The 22177-nt window shown below is 45.4% G+C and overlaps 1 protein-coding gene across 3 annotated transcripts in view; it reads left to right on the top strand.

Moving 5' to 3' along the window:
• Nucleotides 1-22177, top strand: part of pibf1 (progesterone immunomodulatory binding factor 1) — a 165133-nt gene that overhangs the window by 93381 nt on the left and 49575 nt on the right. For all 3 annotated transcript variants that reach the window (XM_072476135.1, XM_072476139.1, XM_072476138.1), the window contains exons 13-14: nucleotides 1636-1726; nucleotides 15726-15828. In XM_072476135.1, coding sequence (XP_072332236.1) covers nucleotides 1636-1726; nucleotides 15726-15828 — 194 coding nt within the window. The remainder of the gene's footprint in view (nucleotides 1-1635; nucleotides 1727-15725; nucleotides 15829-22177) is intronic.

Here is a 22177-nt window from a genome sequence, read left to right on the forward strand (position 1 = left end):
ATCCTAAAGGGGTAGGTACAAAATCTTGGAACAGAGTAACTTAAAAGTGGAGGGGAAGCTTTGTTCAAAAGTGTTATTTGTAAAACCTGGACTGAAATCCAGATTGCAAACCGTTAAGTGAAAGTATTGCTACGCGAGGAGATTTTAAAGCTTGTTTTGGGAATGGAGTTTGGAAACTCCCATATGACAATCATCTGGAGGGATTCTGAGGAGAAATCCACAAACACCAACTTTGTGCTAATGAAACCATTGTAACTTCAAATGTAGTTTGTCATCTGTGTTAGTCTTAAAACCTGTGTGTATTTGTTAAGCTAAGGGGGGAGTAAAGGTGTATTCATCGAATCCCTGCAGTGCAGAAGGAGGCCATTCGGTCCAACGAATCTGCACCGACCCTCTGAAAGAACCCTACACAGGCCCACTCCACCACCCTATCCCCGTAACCCCACCTAACTTTTGGACACAAAGGGGCAATTTAGTATGGCCATTCCACCCAAACTACACATCTTTGGACTGTGGGGGGAAACTGGAGCACCGGAGGAAACCCACGCACACACGGGGAGAACGTGCAAACTCCACATAGACAGTCACTCAAGGCCGGAATTGGACCCGCTTCTCTGGCACTGTGAAGCAGCAGTGCTAACCATTTAATAAATGTTTTTTGTTGTTTAAACTAATTGGCAGTCCTGTGACTCTGGTTCTCCACGTTTGATTTTGGTTCTCCACGTTTGATTTAAAAAAAGATAAAAGTTCAGGTCTTTGGAGCCAGCATTCCATTCTGGGATCTTCTCAGCCAGTTATAACATCAACTAGGATCGCAACGAAGGCGATTTGGATCTCTCTAAGATATAGTCATTGCCTTGCACTTTTGTGGGATAGATGGAATCCTGCCACATAACGGAAGTATTCTGTGTAGCCCACCTCATGCTGCATGGGGTCACGGACTGTTTAAGTGGGCGAGATTCTCTGGCCTCCCTGAGGCGTGTTTCTCGGCAGCGGGAAGCAGCCCGCCTTTGGCCAGAGGCGCAATCTTCTCAGTGGCAGGACCTTCTGGCCCTGCAACTATCAATGGGATTTCCCATTAAACCCACTCCACGCTGGGAAACCCACGGCGGGGTGCGTCATCGGTGGGCCCAGAAGATTTCAGCCATGATTTCAAGACTTGTGAATAGATCAGAAGAAGGTGCAATCATCAGCTAACAGTCCCACTTATGATGGAAGGAAGGTCATTAATGAAGCAACTGACGATAGTTGGACCTTGGATGCTACCTTGAGGAACTTGGGTGGACCGAGTTCACTATTTCAGAGACAATGAGAACAATTGTTTCCCTTGTTGCAACACTCCCGTGTGGTCAGCTGACTCAGTACATAACTGTCTGGTTTGTGTGGATCAATTCCACACACTGTTGTGCATTTTGACTGAAAACCATTAAAAGGCCTCAGTTTTCAATGCCCACTAGCCCCAGTAATTCATATAAAATGTGAGGTCTCGTAAGATCATTCCAAAATCCAAATCTAAACATTTACCAATAATGAATAGTAACACACAGTTTTCCACATGTTAATTCCAGACTAGAATTTATTTTGACCTTTCAAAGTCTATTGGTATATATTTAAATTAATTTTGCTTTTCCACAGTGGAAAATGAGGATGATGCAGAACGGGTTCTTTTTTCTTATGGCTACGGTGCGAATGTCCCCACAACAGCAAAACGACGTCTTAAGCAGAGGTGAGAAATTGACACTCTTCTTTCTTTGTGCTGTTTCCAGCTCCTGAGTATGGTACCACATGAAATAGAAAATGTCCATGCATTCTGCAAAGATTTTTGAAGCAAATATTGTAGTATTTTGTCATGACTGCTGAATTTTATAAGACAATTAAGTTTTACAGAAAACAAAGTTATGAAAAGGAGAATGGTGAATTCCCGCTGAACACCTTGGTTCCGAGAAATGCCCATGTGATCTGAGATTGTCATGGGGAGAGAAACTCAAATAACCTATTGATATGTCAGGTGGCAGTTTTAGCACCTTTCACCATAGCGAACGGAATGAAGAATAGCTGTTGCTGAGATGCAGACAGGAAATAATTGGAACTCCTCCAGGGACAGGCCTTCGCTATTCTGTAGGAAACGATGGGAAGGAAAAGTTTAGCAGAGCCGACTATAGGGGTCAGATGCCAGGATCTCTGGTATTCTGGATTATTGGGACTGATGTGGCCTGAGACAGAGGAGGATTTCTGATGGTATGCCTTGCTGGTGATAATCTGATTCGGAAAACTCAAGTGGAGTGGAACGATTGGCATAGGATATATAAGGTTCGGTGGGCTTGGCAGGTAGAGATGAACCTCTGCTGGCAGTAATTTTGAGACTCTTGCTTTATTGCTGCCTATCTGCCAGAAACATGGCAAAGAGTAAAAGTATTGAATTAGTTGATGTGAAGCATATCTTTTTCTTCAGTTCTTTAGTATTTTTTCTTTAGTTGTCTTAATTAATATTTGATCTGGGGTGATTTTTGTTACAGTAAACGCCTTAAAAACTGAAATCTTGTTTGTCGGTTTATTTCCATTACTGTGATTCCTTATCAGTCTCTGGGGCCCATAACACTTTTCCTTTCTAAATTAAGTAACGGTTCCCAGGCAGCCTCTTTCAGCTTTTTCCAAGAACCTCAGCTACAAGCATGAAATGTGCCCTTGATAAGCCTTTAATTTGTTGTTTTGTGTTGGATCATTTATTGATTTTCTGTTGTGTTTCAAATATTGTGCTTATTGTACAAGATTCTGCAGTCGCTATTTCTGTATATTATCTCTTTTATCCTATTGACCATGAGTTCACCCTCTGTGAAAATTGTGCATATTTGCAGAAGAGTGGAATGAAAATCTCAACTTGTCAAATTAAAAGTAAAAATACCCAGAGAATGAGGTTGGAACGAACCAACAAATTCAAATGACTGAATATCAGGTCTTGTTCTTGCTGCCCATTTCAATGTCAAAATAATGCATTAATTGGTGGATTAAATTTCAGCATTTCATTGGATCTCCTTGAGAAAAGTAATGCTTTAGAAAATCGACGCATAATGTTTTTCGGAATCTTCTGCACTGTTCCTTAAGGTAGAATCATATTGAAGACATGATGTATTGTCAAAAGCTGAAGTTTTGGGGATTCTAATTATAGAATTGCCCGGGCCAGTTTATTTTTCTCATCTACATCACTAAAGAAAATAATTGCCTGGGTTATTAATTTTGTAACCATGGAACCGTACTGTATGTGGAGTAGCTGTTGGATTTCCTGCATTGTTGCAGTTATTACACTTCAGGAGTACTGCATTGGCTGTGAAATGCTTTGGGATGTCCTCAGGTCATGGAAAGTGTTATATAAATACAAGAACAGATAGATTAAACTCTTGACGACCAAGCACATGTATTTAAACGTTCATGCCCTCCTGTAGCCCAATATGCTATGTTATATAATTATCTGAGTTAAAATTAAAATCTTGGCAGGTGGGTTACAGGTACTATTGTATAACCCCACTGTAATTATCATAGAATTTACAGTGCCATTCGGCCCATCGAGTCTGCACCGGCTCTTGGAAAGAGCACCCTACCCAAGGTCAACACCTCCACCCTATCCCCATAACCCAGTAACCCCACCCAACACTAAGGGCAATTTTGGACATTGAGGGCAATTTATCATGGCCAATCCACCTAACCTGCACATCTTTGGACTGTGGGAGGAAACTGGAGCACCCGGAGGAAACCCACGCAGACACGGGGAGGATGTGCAGACTCCACACAGACAGTGATCCAAGCCGGAATCGAACCTGGGACCCTGGAGCTGTGAAGCAATTGTGCTGTCCACAATGCTACCGTGGCTCATGCTTTCAATGAACCACAGTTTTAATCAGCTCTACAATGCACACTTGAGCAGGATCTACTCAGCCAATCCTAATTCACTGATGGAACGTGAGCTGGAGGTGCTTGAAAGATCACCCACATGACATATGAATTAGTTGCCTGATAAGATGGCCTACAATCTGCACACACACTGCAAACAAGGCAGTGGGTCTGAGGAGGCAACTGCAGCACAGTAAGTGGCACGAGACAACATGCTTAAGATGACAAGAAAGCTAAGAAAAGTGCTGAGGATCTAAAAAGTAATTTTGGGGAGTTATGTTGGAAGCTAAAGAGCAGGACAAACAGAGTAGTGATCTCGGGATTGTTACCGGTGCCACGTACAGGTGAGGCAAGGAACAGTGAACGAGTGCAGCTGAACACGTGGCTACAGGGCTGGTGCAGGAGGGAAGGCTTCAGATATGTGGATCATTGGGATATCTTCTGGGGAAGGTGGGACCTGTACATGAAGGACGGATTGCACCTAAACTAGAGGGGCACCAATATCCTGGCTGGGAGGTTTGCTGGAGCTCTTTGGGGTGGTTTAAACTAGTTTGGCAGGGGGATGGGAACCAGAGCTATGGATGAGGATAGAGCAGCTGTTGTACAGGCAGAAATAGTATGCAGCGAGTCTGTGAGGAAGGATAGACAGTTGATAGGGCAAAGTTACACTCAGTGGAATGGGTTAAAATGTGTCTGTTTCAATGCAAGGAATGTTAGGAATAAGGGAAATGAACTTAGAGCATGGATCAGTACTTGGAACTACGATGTTGTGGCCATTACGGAGACATGGATTTCACAGGGGCAGGAATGGTTGTGAGATATTCCGGGGTTTAGATGTTTTCAGAAGAATAGTGAGGGAGGTAAAAGAGGAGGGGGAGTGGCACTGTTAATTAGGGAGTGCATCACAGTTGCAGAAAAGGAGCTAGTTGAGGAGGGTTTGTTACTGAGTCAGTATGGGTGGAAGTGAGAAACAAGAAATGAGCAGTCACTTTATTGGGAGTTTTCTATAGACCCCCCCAATAGCAGCAGAGAGATGGAGGAACAGATTGGGCGGCAAATCTTGGAAAGGTGCAGAAGTAAGAGAGTTGTTGTCATGGGTGACTGCAACTTCCCTAATATTGACTGGTACCTCCTTATTGCAAATGGTTTGGATGGAGCAGATTTTGGCAGGTGTGTACAGGAAGGATTCCTGACTCAATATGTAGACAGGCTGACTAGGGGAGGCCATATTGGACTTGGGGCTCGGAAACAAACCAGTCCAGGTGTTCGATGTCTCGGTGGGAGAGCATTTCAGTGACAGTGACCACAACTCCTTGACCTTCACCATAGTCCTGGAGAGGGATAGGAACAGACAGCATGGGAAGGTATTTAATTGGGGGAGGGGAAATTATACTGCCATTAGACAGGAGCTGAGGAGTTAAAGTGGGAACAATTGTTCTTGGGGAAATGCACAACAGTAATGTCGGGGTTGGTGGGGGTTGTTTAAGGAGCACTTGCTGCGAGTACTGGATAATTTTGTCCCACTGAGACGAGGAAGGAATGGTAAGGTGAAGGAGCCTTGGATGACAAGAGAAGTGGAGCTTCTAGTCAAGAAGAAGGAAGCTTACGTACGGTTGAGGAAGCAAGGATCTGACTCAGCTCTAGAGGGTTACAAGGTAGCCAGGAAGGAACTCAAGAATGGACTGAGGAGAGGTAGAAGGGGGCATGAAAAAGCCTTGGCGGGAAGGATTAGGGAAAACCCCAAGGTGTTCAACACTTCTGTGAGAAATAAGAGGATGATCAGAGTGAGAGTCGGGCCGATCAGGATTAGTGGCGGGAACTTGTGCCGAGAGTCTGAGGAGATGGGGGGAGGCTCTAAATGAATACTTTGCTTCAGTATTCAAGAGAGAGAGGGACCTTGTTGCTCATGAAAACAGTGTGAACCAGGTTAATAGACTCAAACAAGTTGATATTAAGAAGGAGGATGTGCTGGAAATTTTGAAAAGCATCAGGATAGGCAAGTCCCTGGGCCTGATGGGATATACCCAAGGTTACTACGGGAAGCGAGGGAGGAGATTGCTGCACCATTGGCGATGATCTTTGCGTCCTCACTCTCCACTGGAGTAGTACCGGATGATTGGAGGGAGGCGAATGTTGTTCCCTTGTTCAAGAAAGGGAATCGGGAAATCCCTGGGAATTACAGACCCCACCAGTCTTATGTCTGTGGTGAGCAAAATATTGGAAAGGATTCTGAGAGATAGGATTTATGATTATTTAGAAAAACATTGTTTGATTAAAGATAGTCAGCATGGTTTTGTGAGGGGCAGGTCATGCCTCAATGAATTCTTTGAGGATGTGACGAGACACATTGATGTGGTGCATATGGATTTCAGAAACGCATTTGATAAGTTTTCCCATGGTAGGCTCGTTCAGAAAGTTAGGGGGCATGGGATACAGGAAAATTTGGCTGTCTAGATACAGAATTAGCTGGCCGAAAGAAGACAGCGAGTGGTAGTGGAGGGAAAGTATTCCGCATGGAGGGCGGTGACCAGTGGTCTCCCGCAAGGATCTGTTCTGGGACCTCTGCTCTTTGTGTTTTTATAAATGACTTGGATGAGGAAGTGGAAGGGTGGGTTAGTAAGTTTGCTGATGACACGAAGGTTGGGGGAGTTGTAGATAGTGTTGAGTGCTGTTTCAGGTTGCAACAGGACATTGACAGGATGCAGAGCTGGGCTGAGAAGTGGCAGATGGAGTTCAACCTAGATAAATGTGAAGTGATTCATTTTGGAAGGTCGAATTTGAATGCTGAATACAGGGTTAAAGGCAGGATTCTTGGAAATGTGGAGGAACAAAGGGATCTTGGGTCCACATACATAGATCCCTCAAAGTTGCATGCAGGTTGATAGGGTTGTTAAGAAGGCATATGTTGTGTTGGCTTTCATTAACGGGAATTGCGTTTAAGAGCCGCGAGGTTTTGCTGCAGCTTTATAAAACTCCAGTTAGACTACACTTGGAATATTGTGTCCAGTTCAGGTTGGCTCATTATAGGAAGGATGTGGATGCTTTGGAGAAGGTACAGAGGAGATTTACCAGGATGCTGCCTGGACTGGAGGGCATGTCTTATGAAGAAAGGTTGAGGGAGCTAGGGCTTTTCTCACTGGAGCGAAGAAGGAAGAAATGACTTGATAGAGGTGTACAATGTGATGAGAGGCATGGATAGAGTGGATAGCCAGAGACTTTTCCCCAGGGTGGAAATGGCTGTCACGAGGGGACATAATTTTAAGGTGATTGGAGGAAGGTATAGGGGAGATGTCAGAGGTAGGTTCTTTACACAGAGAGTGGTGGGTGTGTGGAATGCACTGCCAGCGGAGGTGGTGGAGTCAGAGTCATTTGGGACTTTTAACCGACTCTTGAATAGGCACATGGACAGCAGTAAATTGAAGGGGTGTAGGTTAGGTTGATCTTAGATTAGGATAAATGGTCGGCACAACATTGTGGGCCAAAGGGCCTGTACTGTGCTGTACTGTTCTATGTTCTCAAGAGATTGGCCAGGATTTTTAGGATTCTCTTCTCACCCCCTGAATCATAGAATTTACAGTGCAAATGGAGGCCATTCGGCCCATTGAGACAGCACTGTTCCTTGAAAAGAGAACTCCACCCAAGTCCACGCCTTCACTCTATCCCTGTAACCCAGCAACCCCACCTAACCTTTTGGACACCAAGGGTCAATTTAGCATGGCCAATCCACCTAACCTGCACATTTTTGGACTGTGGGAGAAAGCCGGAGCACCCGGAGGTAATCCATGCAGACACGGGGAGGAAGTGCAAACTCCACGCAGGCGGTGGCTTGAGGTGGGAATTGAACCCGGGTCCCTGGAGCTGTGAGGCAGCAGTGCTCGCCACTGTGCCGCCTGAAGTGTCAGTGGCGAGCACATTCCCGCTGTTACTGGCTGGTCAGCAGCTGTTTAGCACTGCAGCGAGTGTTAGTTGACCAGAGATCACAGTTCCGTCCCTCACTGATTGGCCAACAGCTCTCTGGTCTCAGCAATCCAGAGGTTGCTGTGGACATGACTGGAACAGTGAGAAGTCCCCAGGATCCTAGTCCCAAGAATCAAGGACTAGATAAGTCGGGATCTCTGGGAGGGGAGTTGAGGTCCATGGGCATGGGGCTGGGCAAAAGGCAGTTAGGCGTATTGGTAAGTCTATTTTTTTCCAGCTCTTACCCCATGCCTAAACTCCTCCTGCCAGCCTGAACATTGAGGCTGGGCAGAAAACAGCCCTGAAGCGATAATTAATTAGCTACTTAAGGATCTCCAATAGGGCAAGGGTGGATGGGCCAGCCCCACCATATAATTGCAGAGGTCTGGGCTGGAGGTATCCTGGTGGGAAGGCCGTTTGGGGAATATTATGGCCCCTCTCCCCTGGTGGGAATGTACAATTCTGCCCATTGTCTTTGTCTCTGAAGACAAAACTTCCAAGTCATGGACAATCTACACCATATCAGAAAATCACAAGCCCACAGTCTGCAAAGGTCACAGCTTAGCAAAGATCAACAGAGGAAAAGTCATATCATAGATTATCATAGAATTTACAGTGCAGAAGGAGGCCATTCGGCCCATCGGGTCTGCACCGGCTCTTGGAAAGAGCACCCTACCCAAGGTCAACACCTCCAACCTATCCCCATAACCCAGTAACCCCACCTAACACTAAGGGCAATTTTGGACATTGAGGGCAATTTATCATGGCCAATCCACCTAACCTGCACATCTTTGGACTGTGGGAGGAAACCGGAGCACCCGGAGGAAACCCACGCACACACAGGGAGGATGTGCAGACTCCGCACAGACAGTGATCCAAGTCGGAATCGAACCTGGGACCCTGGAGCTGTGAAGCAATTGTGCTATCCACAATGCTACCGTGCTGCCCCTCTGTGGTCATCAAAGATGAAAAGCCAATCCAGCGGAAGTAAACAGCAGGAAATTAAATTTGGAAAAATCAAGCCCTTACACAAACAACTATGAGTGACAAGGACCTTATTGAATCACTAACAGTGAAAAAGGTGTCTCTCTCCTTTTTGAGTTTATGCTAATCTTACCAATTTCAAAATAAAAGTGCTATTAAAAATGTGAAATGAAGTTGCATCATCGGGAATGCACTCCCTATGGGCGGTGAAAGAAAATGAATTCAGAATCCTTTCCTGCTCAATAATAGTCCTGTGCATAACAAATGCATTTATGTTCCTTGAGTCTCGCATTGCACGTCTGCACAATATACCCGTCATAATATGGACAGTCGCAAAAATAAAAAGTTAACTTATTCTCTCTTTTCCTTGTTCCACTGCAGCGTTATGAACCAGAGCTGAGAGATCTTCACTCTGCTAATCCAGTTCTGAATAAAATAAGAACTTGCATTTACAAAGGTCCCAAAAGCTCTGCCACAGCGTGGGACTGCCAGTGGTATCAATGCTGCTAATATGAACTTAGAAAAATGTTTAAGGCCCTTACGCTGTCCGTACTACACTCGATGACAAAGGACAAATTATCATCCCTCTTACCCATTATTGTGGTGCAAATGATGGGAAATACATTGGGTTGAATTTCATCATTGAAATCAATTAAACCCTGCACACCCACACGTGGCTGGACGTACAAAATGGTTATCAGTCACTTCTGCTGGTGAATTTAAGGAATATTAAAATGGGTGGGGATGCGGAGCATCATGTCTTTGTCCCTGCCTGCCCTAATTCAATAGGAATGCTGCCTGCTTTCCCTCTTCCATGAATCCTTTCTAACTTTGACTCTTCCAAAATGAATGGTTTATAGATTGTATGCTTGATTCAAAAACATTTGGTCACAAATGTGTTCATGAAAAAACTGTCTTATTCAATAAATATCAGCCATTTAAACTTAATTAGCATGTCCAATACTGGGGACCGGTATCTCATAATAATCTTTATTAGTGTTGCAAGTAAGTAGGCTTACATTAACACTGCAATGAAGTCACTGTGAAAATCTCCCAGCCGCCACACTCCAGCGCCTATTCGGGTACACGGAGAATTCAGAATGTCCAATTCATCTAACAAGCACATCTTTCGGGACTTGTGGAAGGAATCAGTCTTAGGTTTGAGACTCTGTTTTGCTATCTTTTTCCACGTTCTTTAATGCAATCAACTGCGGACAACAATCTCAATAGACAGACATGCAAAATGTTTAAACAGGAGCAGGTCGTCATTTTCTAATTAGTCCTTCTCAAGCATTTCTGAGATTCCACTTTTATCCTTCAGTTCTGCTCTAGGGCATGAGTTTAATTAAAAAGAAACCTTTGAGAAATGCAGACAGTAAAAACACTAGACGTCTTCAGTCAAAGCAAATGCAGAAAAAAACAAAGCAGTTGAAAAAATCTGTACTGTAATCTTTACTAGATTTGATTACTTTGTTTTATTTTTTTATAAATTGAAAGTACCCAATTCTCTTTTTTTGCAATTAAGGGGCAATTTTAGCATGGCCAATCCATCGACCCTGCACACTTTTGGGTTGTGAGGGTGAGACCCATACAAACACTGGGAGAACATCAAACCCCACATAAACAGTGACCCAGGTCCAGGATCGAACCTGTGTCCTCGGCACCCGCGAAGATTTGATTACTTCTGCATTAATGCGATAACTTTGTGTTTAATTTTTATCATTAGTTTGCTACTGTAGATTTTGAACTCCTTGAGAATAAATGTACAGTAAAAGGATGTCGCTGAATGCTTTTGTAACATCTGGTAACTTCAGTGTTATTATATGCTGGTGATGTACATCAATTTTTATAAGGAAAGGTCTTTGAGTTAATGAACATCTGCAATTTAGTTAAGATTGTAGGCAGTAACTAATAGTTTTTATGCTCTTATAAAATACGAAACAAGGTGAATCTAAATTAATCGCATATAAATAAGCTTAAAGTTGAGTTTTGGTAGTCAGGAAGATGTAAGTGCTTTACTAGCATTTAATTTAGTAAAGCTGACTTTTATTTTAAAGGATGGATTCCTTATTGACGAATAGAAAATAACAAAGTTACAAAGATTTGGGTGAAACTCCTATCTTGACGAGCAGCCTTGGCATGCAATTGGAAATCACTCAGGTTTAACAAGAGAATATCCAGGCCTCAACAGAGCCGAAGATGACAGCTATGATAAAGCACCAGGAGATTGCTTTTAAACAACAGTTGCAGTCTTACAAAATTGATGCTGCATTATGTAGGAGGAGCTGTGATAAGGAGAAAATCATTGCAACTTAAGTAGTGGAAATGTTGACTTACTGAACAATGCGATCATCTATCAACAACCGTCATCTTTAATTCCCCTTACTCGGAGTTGCTGATTCTCTTTTGCATTCCTATTGGTGGAAGATGCCCGGCATTCAGGGCATTCAGCCTCTGATCTCCGGGTAAGCGTTCTCCAAGGCGGCCTTCAGGACACGCGACAACGCAGAATCGCCGAGCAGGAGCTTATAGCCAAGTTCTGCACAAATGAGTGCGGCCTCAACCGGGACCTGGGATTCATGTCGCATTATATTCATCCCCCACCATCTGGCCTGCGAAATCCTACCAACTGCCCTGGCTTGACACAATTCACACCTCTTTAACCTGGGGTTACCCCATCTCTGGATCTGTGAAGATTTAATCACCCTCTAATGCTCGCATTCCAAGCATTGTCTGGCATCTTTGAATCTGTCTATATATATGTTTCTGGAACATACCTCTTCATTCACCTGAGGAAGGAGCAGCGCTCCGAAAGCTAGTGACATCGAAACAAACCTGTTGGACTTTAACCTGGTGTTGTAAAACTTCTTACTGAGCTAACAGGGTGACATAGGTCCTCAGTTATCTTTCTATACGTTATAGATTTCCTTGGGTTTTTACTCTAAGTCAAGAGAATATGATCACTCTTTACTTTCTTCTAATATCTTTGTGCTGCTGATTCTATTACTTGTATACTTCTGCCTCTGTTTTTTCCTTTCCTGCTCATTTTCCTTTGATATATTCACGCTCTGTTTTCTTTATCCTTTCCATTCTGGAGGTGTGGCAGTGAAGTAAGCCAGCGGTACGTATAACGGTTTACCATCTCTGCTTAATCTCCCCTTAACTCCTTGCTACCATTGAATCTGCTACCCCTTCAATTTTCTACACACATGAAGCCCTTGGCTCCACACCTCTGTGTTTTCTCTCTTTCCTCAAAGTCAACTTGGCAATGTTTAGACTAGGTAACAGAAACTAAAAATAATCTAAAATTGCTGGCATTGATATTGTAGCTATCTTTTATAATTCCAAACATACTACATCAGTTTTAACAGTGAATTTTCACTTTCACCCCCAGTGAAACAGATTCTCCTTCTGAAAAGGTCTTTTAATTTGGGCAATTTGAATAAAATAGAAAATGCTGGCAATGCACAGATATCATTTATTTCCACTATTTGCATTTGCTATTTCCAGTATTTCCTTAGCGCTGTACTCCTGTATTGGAAATAGCCTATCCCATAGATCCAAGAATGTATGCTGCAACGTCAGAAAGATATGTTCTGGGCCAGGGTTTAGAGAACCCCAAAGTGTATCATGGAGTTCACCTGACCCACAACTTTTAATAAATTGTGGTATGGGGAGCACACGGCCCACTCTACAGGTGTGGTGCAGCAGAAATGGAAAAGTATTTTTTAAAGCAAAACAATGTTTATTCTATGAACTCAAGTTAATCTTCTTTAAAACATACAGTGAACATCTTAGCAACCATTAATTCAAATACAACCCCCAAAGACTACAGCACTAAGTAATCCTTTAAGCTTCACAAACAACATCCAGAAGACAGAAGAAACACCTTTCAAAAGAAGCACATTCGGCTTACATTCTCTACTGAGAACATTTTAATTCTGAATTCACCAAATGATCAAGAGATCGTCTTTTAATGGCAGAGAGAACAGCAGTACACCTGCTTGGTCTGGCTTCAGCTCCAACACTGAAAACAAAACTAAAACACACCCTGCAGCCAGATCAAAAACGAAAGTAAAAAGCTGACACAGCCCAGCTCCACCCACTCTCTGACATCATTGCAGTAGTAAACAAACATTTCTTAAAAGGTACTCTCACTACAGATATTTATATACACACCCATTTATAAACACCCATTTCTTAAAGGTACTCTCACATGACAAATAAATGCAATTATCATCAGCAGCAGGAAACAAAATGTTGCAGCAGTCCCAGAGGACTATAGGCTGGTCTCCCCTTTGAGAGATGATTGGTGGTCATTTAATGTGAGAGTTACCACACCTCGGACCAGGGACAAGGTTAAGAAGGCAGGGCCTTCATGAATAACCTCAGCTGGTATGGGAATTAGAACATAGAACATACAGTGCAGAAGGAGGCCATTCGGCCCATCGAGTCTTCACCGACCCACTTAAGCCCTCACTTCCACCCTATCCCAATAACCCCTCCAAACCTTTTTGGCCTCTAAGGGTAATTTAGCGTCTTTGGATTGTGGGAGGAAAACGGAGCACCTGGAGGAAACCCACGCAGACACGGGGAAGAATGTGCAGACTCCGCACAGACAGTGACCCGGCAGGGAATCGAACCTGGGACCCTGGCGCTGTGATGCCACAGTGCGAACCACTGTGCTACCATGCTGCCCCGCGTTGCTGCAGTAGGGCCGCATTATAAACCAACCATCCAGCCAACTGAACTAACCAACCAGGAACCAAAAGTCTTGTAATTTTAGAAAATAGGAATTAATTCAACTCAATCAGACCTTAGCGTGTGAATAGGCTACCCTGTTTTGTTCACAGAATTAGGATTTCTAACTGCAACAGATGCTGCCTAGCCTTCTGTATTTTTTTTCCACCATTTTCTATTTTTATTTCAACTTTTCTGACTGAATTGGGTTGAATTCTGTATAACTTGTTACCTAGGCTAACCTGAGCAAAATGGTACCCATGGTCTTCGTGGGGCTTACCAGATTAATGACTCTCTCCCACAGTCCCGTTTGGAATCCACGGGTGGCAAGCTGCAGCTGGGACATAGATGAGATTGTTGAAGATGTGCGATTTTCTCTGAGTACCCTGAGGACAAGGGAGTTCTTGGTTGTGTTTCTTTCCTCCGCTGTTTGAGATTCAGATGTTTATCCTTGTTTTGAGGTTTTAATGGAGAGTACTCACGGAGAACGCCATCCACAAGAAAAAGAAAGCATCAATATATTTTTGTATTTGCAGACATGTAATGCCACACAATGCATTATCACATCTCAGTTCTGAATCATGAAGATGATGATCAATGATCCTTTACCCTTTCTCCAAAAGAAGATTTGCTAAGTTTATTCCACGAAGGTAGCACCTCCTGTGTTCAAAATAATGAATGTGGGATGCTAAGAGGAAATCTTATAGGATGAAAAGACATCTGGGGCAGTTGTCCCTCAGACTTATCTCTTGACATGTGGTTCTTGTTATGAGTACTTTTTATGGAATATAAATTGCTTCAGAGAATGCACTTACACTTAAAGATCAGTAATCTAATTTGTGCTATGTGGAATATGTAAAATATGTATGAATATGTAGTTTCTGAATTATTTCCTCATAAAAGTTGAAAATATATTTTGAAAGTTTTTCACACACGAGAAACTATTTGCTGATTATTTCAGCAATCAACGTTTGGCATACTCATTTCTGTAGTCGCTGAAATTTTAAAATGTGTCACGGTAATGTGGAGAACTTCTATAACCTTGCAGAATATTAATTTACTATTGCGCAGGTCTTTTCCTGCCTCTTAAACAAACTTTGAAGTGAAATGGTAAACTAAACACGATCTCAGTATTATCAATAGCATGTCATTCAAGTTGTTGCCCTTACATGCTGTATTGAGTGGCACATTTCCCAATGTATAACCGTAACGGCATGATTTATTTTGGTTTGGTTTGATTTTCTATAGGAAGATTAATATTGTTGAATTTGTTATGGGATTTGATTTGCAATCACGTAGAATAGTTATTTTTAATCTTTGGAAATGCATTTTTATTTAGAAAAGCATGTTTCTTTACTTTATGGACATATAGAGTCTGTCATTCAGCAGTTGAAGTATTTACAAAATGGTCTGTGTGGTTTGACATTGTTCACCGAGTTGAGATTTCATCACTGGGTGTACCTACTTGGTTATGGCTTTCAACAGAATTCATTTTTTTAAGATGGACAAATCAGTTTCTTCTGTAAAAGAAGAGACAGAGCAACGTTCCAGGTGTGGATTTCTTTTGTGAAAATTCAATAAAATGTTCAGATCAGAGGGCTGCAAATGAAAGAGGTGATGCTCTTAAAAGTTGTGTTGAGCATGGCTAAAACGGCGCTGGAAACCAAGTTTGGCAACCTCATGGAACAAAGGTGTTGAACAAAGGAGATGCTCGAAGGCTTGATACATTTCATTGAACTGCTTTGATTTACTGTAAGTTGAACATACCATGCAGCAGTTATGATTAGATTCACTTGGTTCAAAGTTACCTTTGCGTAATGATAAAAATGAGGAAGAGACCACACTTTCCCACATCATTTTGTCAGATCAAGTAATTCTGTTCAGTCTGATTAATTTGTTCCATCATTGGCAAACGCAAGCTTTTTAGAGCACGAGCTGATACTGGTGAAATGTGTATTTTCCCACTCAATTCGATCAGAGAAGATTAATCTTATACTTTTCTTCATTCTTTTGTCTGATCCTTGGATTACAAATGGTAAGCTTCTTTACCACCCAGCTATATTAAGAAATTGTAATCACAGATGCCTTGTGGGACATTGTAACTCTAAATGAACAAATGTGCTTCAGTCCATTAATTGCTAACCCCTTTCTTCTCACAGTGTTCATCTTGCAAGAAGGCTGTTGCAATTGGAAAAGCAGAATTCACTCCTTCGAAGAGATGTGGATTGTCAGAAGATCCATGCTAATGAATTAAGTCAAGAGGTAAATTGTATGACAATTTTTTTAACAATATCGTTTTTTAAGGTTTTAACATTTCATAACATACTTTGTACAACAAGACAAAATCAAAACATGTCGTTCAGGAAATAAACCACCCCCCCAAAAAAATAATGAGTCAGTGGGAGTCTATGTCGAGGATTCTGCCATGGGTTTCTTTATGAAGTCAGCGGCGTCCCAGCTGGGAGTGTACACATTAACTGGGCACCACTAACCATGACATACCACACCCCCGGGTCCGTAACCATCTATGTCGCCATGAATACCGTCCTCTTATTTGAGCAGTATGGCTAGCCCTCATCCCGTGACGCGAATGGTATGTCTGTCCTACCCAGCTTTTTCTTACCCTCAGTTGGTCCTTCTCCCTCAGGTGAGTTTCTTGGAGGAACATTACATCGGCTCTCAGGCTTTTCAAATGGGTGAAGACTCTGGATCTTTTCACTGGGCCATTAAGACCCCTGATGTTCCAGTGACTATCTTGATGGGGGTTTCTGTCTCACCCTGTCGCGCTCCTGATGACGTTGCCATATTCTCCATGTTGATGTGCCTCAGCACTCCGGGATTTCCCTTTGTTTGGGAACCATCCAAGGTGGCTGTTCTTGGTGTCCTTGTTCCTGCTGGCGCCATGTGCGACCTGTTGTAATCATCCCTTCCATCCCCCTCCACCATCTTATTCCGCCCCCCCCCCCCCCCCCCCCCCGTTCTTCCTCAGTGCCTCGGGTTTTAATCACCCCCCCCCCCCCCCCACTGCCAGGCAGGCACTTCCCGTCAGCAGCTGTGGCGTGGCCCCCCCCCCCCTTTCCCCATACCTCCCTGTGCTAGCCTGCTCTCTAGTGTAGTTCCCCACCCCCGGAGCTATCTTTACCTCCCCCTACCTGTTGTGTTCCTCACTCTATCCTTACCGTTTCTGTACCTTACTGTGGTCCCTCCCTCCTTCCTGGGACTTGCAACAGTTTGAAAGTATGGCAGCTTTCTCCCGCGCAATTGTCTTAAAGTCTCTCATTATTGCTGCTGCTGCTTTCCTAGTCCTTCTCTCCACACAAATCGAACGCTTCGGTCGGTGCAGTAAAATAATGTTCTTTGCCCTGGAAGGTTACCCATAGCTTGGCCAGGTACAGCATCCCGAACCATACTCTTGCACAAAGCCGCCTTAGCTGCACTGAATTTGGCTCTGCATTTGGCCAAGTCCGCTCCAATGCCCTGGTACACACGGATTGAGTGTCCCTCCCATTTACAGGACCGTAACTGTCTTGCCCAGTTCAGGATCCGTTCTCTCTCCTGCAACTGATGCAGCTTGGCAATGATTGCCTGTCGCTAGTCTCCTACTTTTGGCCTCTGCCGAAGTGACCTGTGGACCCTGGCCACCTCTGAGAGTTTGGGGGGTTTTTCCCTCCCCCAACCAACTTGCCCAACATCTGGGCCATATACTCCATGCGGTTCCTGCCCTCCATACCCTCTGGCAGGCTCACAATGCGGATATTCTGGCGGTGCGACCGGTTCTCCTGATTCTCAACCTTCCCCTTAAGCGTTCCTTCGGTCGCCTCCAACCTTCTCACCTCCACCTCCAGTGAGGCGATCAGGTCACCTTGTTCGGTTGCTGCTTTTTCAAGCTCCCTTATCGGCGCTTCCAACCGCTGCTCCGTCTTTTTCAGAAAGAGGCCAAGGCATCCACAACCAACACTTTCACTGCCGCCATCATCTTCAACTTAATAGCCTCCCTATATGAAAATGAAAAAATGAAATCAAAATCGCTCATTGTCACAAGTAGGCTTCAAATGAAGTTACTGTGCAAAGCCCCTAGTCGCCACATTCCGGCGCCTGTTCGGGGAGGCTGGTACGGGAATTGAACCGTGCTGCTGGCCTGCCTTGGTCTGCTTTAAAAGCCAGCGCTTTAGCCCTGTGCTGCTAATCCAGCCCCTATATTTGAGGAGCTCCGGTGTTAGGGACTGCATCCACTGGCTTATTGGCGGGTAGTCTGGTGTGTGTGTCGGCGACCCGGCCCGATTGGCTGTGGCCGGCTCCATTTCGCTCCGTGTGCTCGCCGCTTTGACTTTCCTCTCCAGACTTTTCCTAATTCTGCCGGCTCTTTTGAGTTTTTGCGCGCACCTCTCCGTGCCTATGATGATCTTGGAGAAGGGTTGGGGCAGGTTTTTCTGGCTTAGTGGCCTATTTTCGGGCTAAAAGCGGCAATTTCCACGTTTTCAGGCGAGCCACATTTCCTGCGACTACTCAGCACACCCCGCCATCGGAAGTCGTATGGCAGAAATGATGCATGTTTGTCCTCAAAGGATTATTTATTACTGGCTACAATAGATACTGAATGAAGTTCAGTTATTGCTTGTTGTTTCTACAATTTGTAGGCTGATTACATAGCAGCCTGACTAATAAACGTACGTCCAGTGAGGGCTGAGATGTCCATGGTTCACAAAATGCTTGTCTACATAGTTCTGTCATTGGATTTGTGCCTGGACAACCCATCTAACAGGTTATTCCAAGTATTTGGTACTAATCAATGAACCAGGTTATCCCAGTCAGTTGGAAGCATTCTATAAGATTTATATTCTGGGCCTTTTTTTATGGAAAGTGTTTTGATTGAAATGGGTTAAAGATATGAGTTATGTGTCCCAAGGGATAGGGCCAAAAGATTGGGCTGAATAAGTGGCTTCATGTTAGTGTTTCAACGTGTGAGAAGTGAGTGCCGTAGGTGCAACATATTTTATGATGAGAGATGGCACAGGAAAGAGTATCTTTTGTTTCAACAATAAAGGGAGAACAGAGAGGTTTGTAATTATTTTAAATATACTGCTGATTTACTCATTAAATGTTAAAGAAAGCCTCATTCTGATAAAATAGATATTCATCCACAGCCAAAGATGAGAAAACATGGTGGTAGATGATCTATTCCAGTAAGCCGGAATTGATTATTTGAGTTGCCTATTCGATCCCTAGATGTCACTTTTTTAAAAAATAATTTTTATTAAAGGTTTTCATAAAATATCAATAATAAAATGAGAAAGAAAAAAGAACCCAACAGGGTTCAGTACAAAACACAAACTAAAAAAGCAACCCCCCCAAACCCCTCCCCGCCCTGTACATAAATAATAAATTAACATTAACACCCCGACTTAAGACAACAGGTGTATACACCCCCTCAGACCCTCCAGTGTAAATAACAGAAACAAAAATAAAGTAAACCCCTCCCCCCCCCCCCCCCCCCCCGAGCTGCTGCTGCCATTGACCAATGTCTATCGTTCTGCCAGAAAGTCTAAGAACGGTTGCCACCGCTTAAAGAGCCCTTGTACCGACCCTCTCAAAGCGAATTTCACCCTCTCCAATTTAATGAACCCTGCCATATCGCTGATCCAGGATTCCACGCTTGTGGGCCTCGCATCTTTCCACTGAAGGGGAATCCTTCGCCGGGCTACCAGGGACGCAAAGGCCAGAATTCCGGCCTCTTTTGCCTCCTGCACTCCCGGCTCCTCTGCCACCCCAAATATTGCGAGCCCCCAGCCCGGTCTGACCCTGGATCCTACCACCCTCGACACCGTCCTCGCTACGCCCTTCCAAAATTCCTCCAGCGCTGGGCATGCCCAGAACATATGGGTGTGATTTGCTGGGCTCCCTGAGCACCGAACACACCTGTCCTCACCTCCAAAGAACCGGCTCATCCTTGTCCCGGTCATGTGTGCCCTGTGCAGCACCTTAAACTGTATGAGGCTGAGCCTCGCGCACAAAGAGGAAGAATTCACCCTCCCTAGGGCATCTGCCCACGTCCCCTCTTCGATCTCCTCTCCCAACTCCTCCCACTTACCTTTCAACTCCACCACCGAGGCCTCCTCCTCCTCCTGCATCACCTGGTAAGTTTCCGAGATCTTCCCCACTCCCACTCACCCCCCCTGAGAGCACCCTGTCCTGTACTGTGTGTGGCAGTAGCCGCGGGAATTCCATCACCTGCCGTCTGGCAAATGCCCTTACCTATAAGTACCTGAAGGTGTTCCCCAGGGGAAGCCCGTACTTCTCCTCCAGCTCACCAAAGCTCGCAAACTTCCCGTCCACAAACAGGTCCCCCAACTTTCGTATCCCTGCCCTGTGACACCCTGAAAACCCTCCACCTGTTCTTCCTGGGGCGAACCGGTGGTTCCCCCGTAATGGGGTCCACGCCGAGGCCCCAACTTCCCCCCCCCCTATGCCGCCTCCACTGCCCCCAAATTTTGAGGGCCTCCACCACCACCAGGCTTGTGGTGTACCTCCTTGGAGGGAGCGGCAGCGGCGCCGTTGCCAGCGCCTCCAGACCCGTACCCGCACAGGACGCCGTCTCCAGCCTCTTCCATGCAGCCCCCTCCCCTTCCATCACCCACTTGCGCACCATTGGCGGCCCAGTAGTACCCACAGAGGTTGGGCAGCACCCTCCCCTATCTCTACTCCGCTCCAGGAACACCCTTCTCACCCTCGGAATCCCTCGCGCCCACACAAACCCCCATTATACTCCTGTTAACCCGCCTGAAAAAAGCCTTCGGGATAAACACGGGGAGGCACTGGAACAGGAACAAAAAATTTTGGAGCACCGTCATTTAGATTGGCTGCACCCTCCCCGCCAAGGACAGCGGCATCGCGTCCCACCTCTTGAACTCCTCCTCCATTTTCTCCACCAGCCTTGTGAAGTTAAGCCTATGCAGGGCCCACCCCAGCTCCTGGCCACCTGGACCCCCAAATATCTGAAGCTCCTCTCCGCCCTTTTTAGTGGGAGCTCGCCAATCCCCCTCTCCTGGTCCCCTAGCTGAACTACGAACAGCTCGCTCTTCCCCATATTGAGCTTGTACCCCGAAAAGTCCCCGAATTCCCTAAGGATCCTCATTACCTCTGGCATTCCCCCCACCGGGTCCGCCACATACAGCAGCAGGTCGTCCGCATAAAGTGACACCCTATGCTCCTCCCCACCCCGAACCAACCCCCTCCAGTTCCTCGACTCTCAGTGCCATAGCCAGGGGTTCAATCGCCAGTGCGAAGAGCAGGGGGGACAGGGGACACCCCTGTCTCGTCCCTCAGTGCAACCGAAGTACTCGGACCTCCTCCTATTTGTGGCCACACTCGCCATCGGGACCTCATACAACAGCCTAACCCACCTGACAAACCCCTCCCCAAACCCGAACCTCTTCAGCACCTCCCACAGGTACCCCCACTCTACCCTATCGAAGGCTTTCTCAGCGTCCATCGCCACCACTATCTCCCCCTCCCTCGCCGGCAACATGATAACGTTCAAAAGCCTCCGCACATTCGCGTTCAACTGTCTCCTCTTCACAAACCCCGTCTGGCCTTCATGGATGATCTGCGGCACACAATCCTCGTGGCTAAGACCTTCGCCAGCACCTTGGCATCTACATTTAGCAAGAAAATCGGTCTGTAAGACCCACATTGCAGGGGATCCTTGTCCCGCTTCAGGATCAAGGAGATCAGTGCCCGGGACATCGTCGGGGGTAAAGCCCCCTCCTCCCTTGCCTCATTAAAGGTCCTAACTAACAGCAGGCCCAACAGGTCCATATATTTTTTATAGAACTCGACCGGGAAACCGTCCGGCCCCGGTGCCTTCCCCGCCTGCATGTTTCCTATCCCGCTGATCAGCTCCTCTAGCCCAATCGGGGCCCCCAGTCCCGCCACCAGTCCCTCTTCCACCTTTGGAAACCTCAATTGGTCCAGGGAACGGCCCATCCCTCCCTCCTCCCGTGGGGGCTCGGATTGGTACAATTCCTCGTAGGAGTCCCTGAAGACCCCATTGATGCCAACCCCACTCCGCACCACACTCCCTCCCCTGTCCTTAACTCCCCCGATCTCCCTAGCTGCATCCCGCTTCCGAAGCTGATGCGCCAACATCCGGCTTGCCTTTTCCCCATACTCGTAGACCGCCCCCTGGGCCTAGATGTCACTATTAAGCTGATAAAGAAGGATGAACCCTGATTTCTAGGGAACATGAGGTCGACTTGGCAAAGTGATGCAGACTGAAGAACTAGATCATGTTTAAAAGTTCAAAATTATAATCATTTAAAAAATGTAAGATATCCAATTCTTTTCTTTGCAATTAAGGGGCAATTTAGTGTGGCCAATCCACATATCCTGCACATCTTTGAGTTATGGGGGTGAGACCCATGCAGATACGGGGAGAATGTGCAAACTCCACGCGGACAGTGACCCGGGGCCGGGATCGAACCTCGGTCCATGGCGCCATGATGCTGCGGTGCTAGCCACCGTGCAGCCCATCAAATTCTGTAGTTGTCTATTCATTGATTTATGTCTTGGTTCTACTACCATGTACATGTAAGATTTACAAGGAATGTACTTG

Source organism: Scyliorhinus torazame, chromosome 15 (assembly GCF_047496885.1).
Source record: "Scyliorhinus torazame isolate Kashiwa2021f chromosome 15, sScyTor2.1, whole genome shotgun sequence".
In the NCBI taxonomy this organism is placed as follows: Eukaryota; Metazoa; Chordata; class Chondrichthyes; order Carcharhiniformes; family Scyliorhinidae; genus Scyliorhinus; species Scyliorhinus torazame.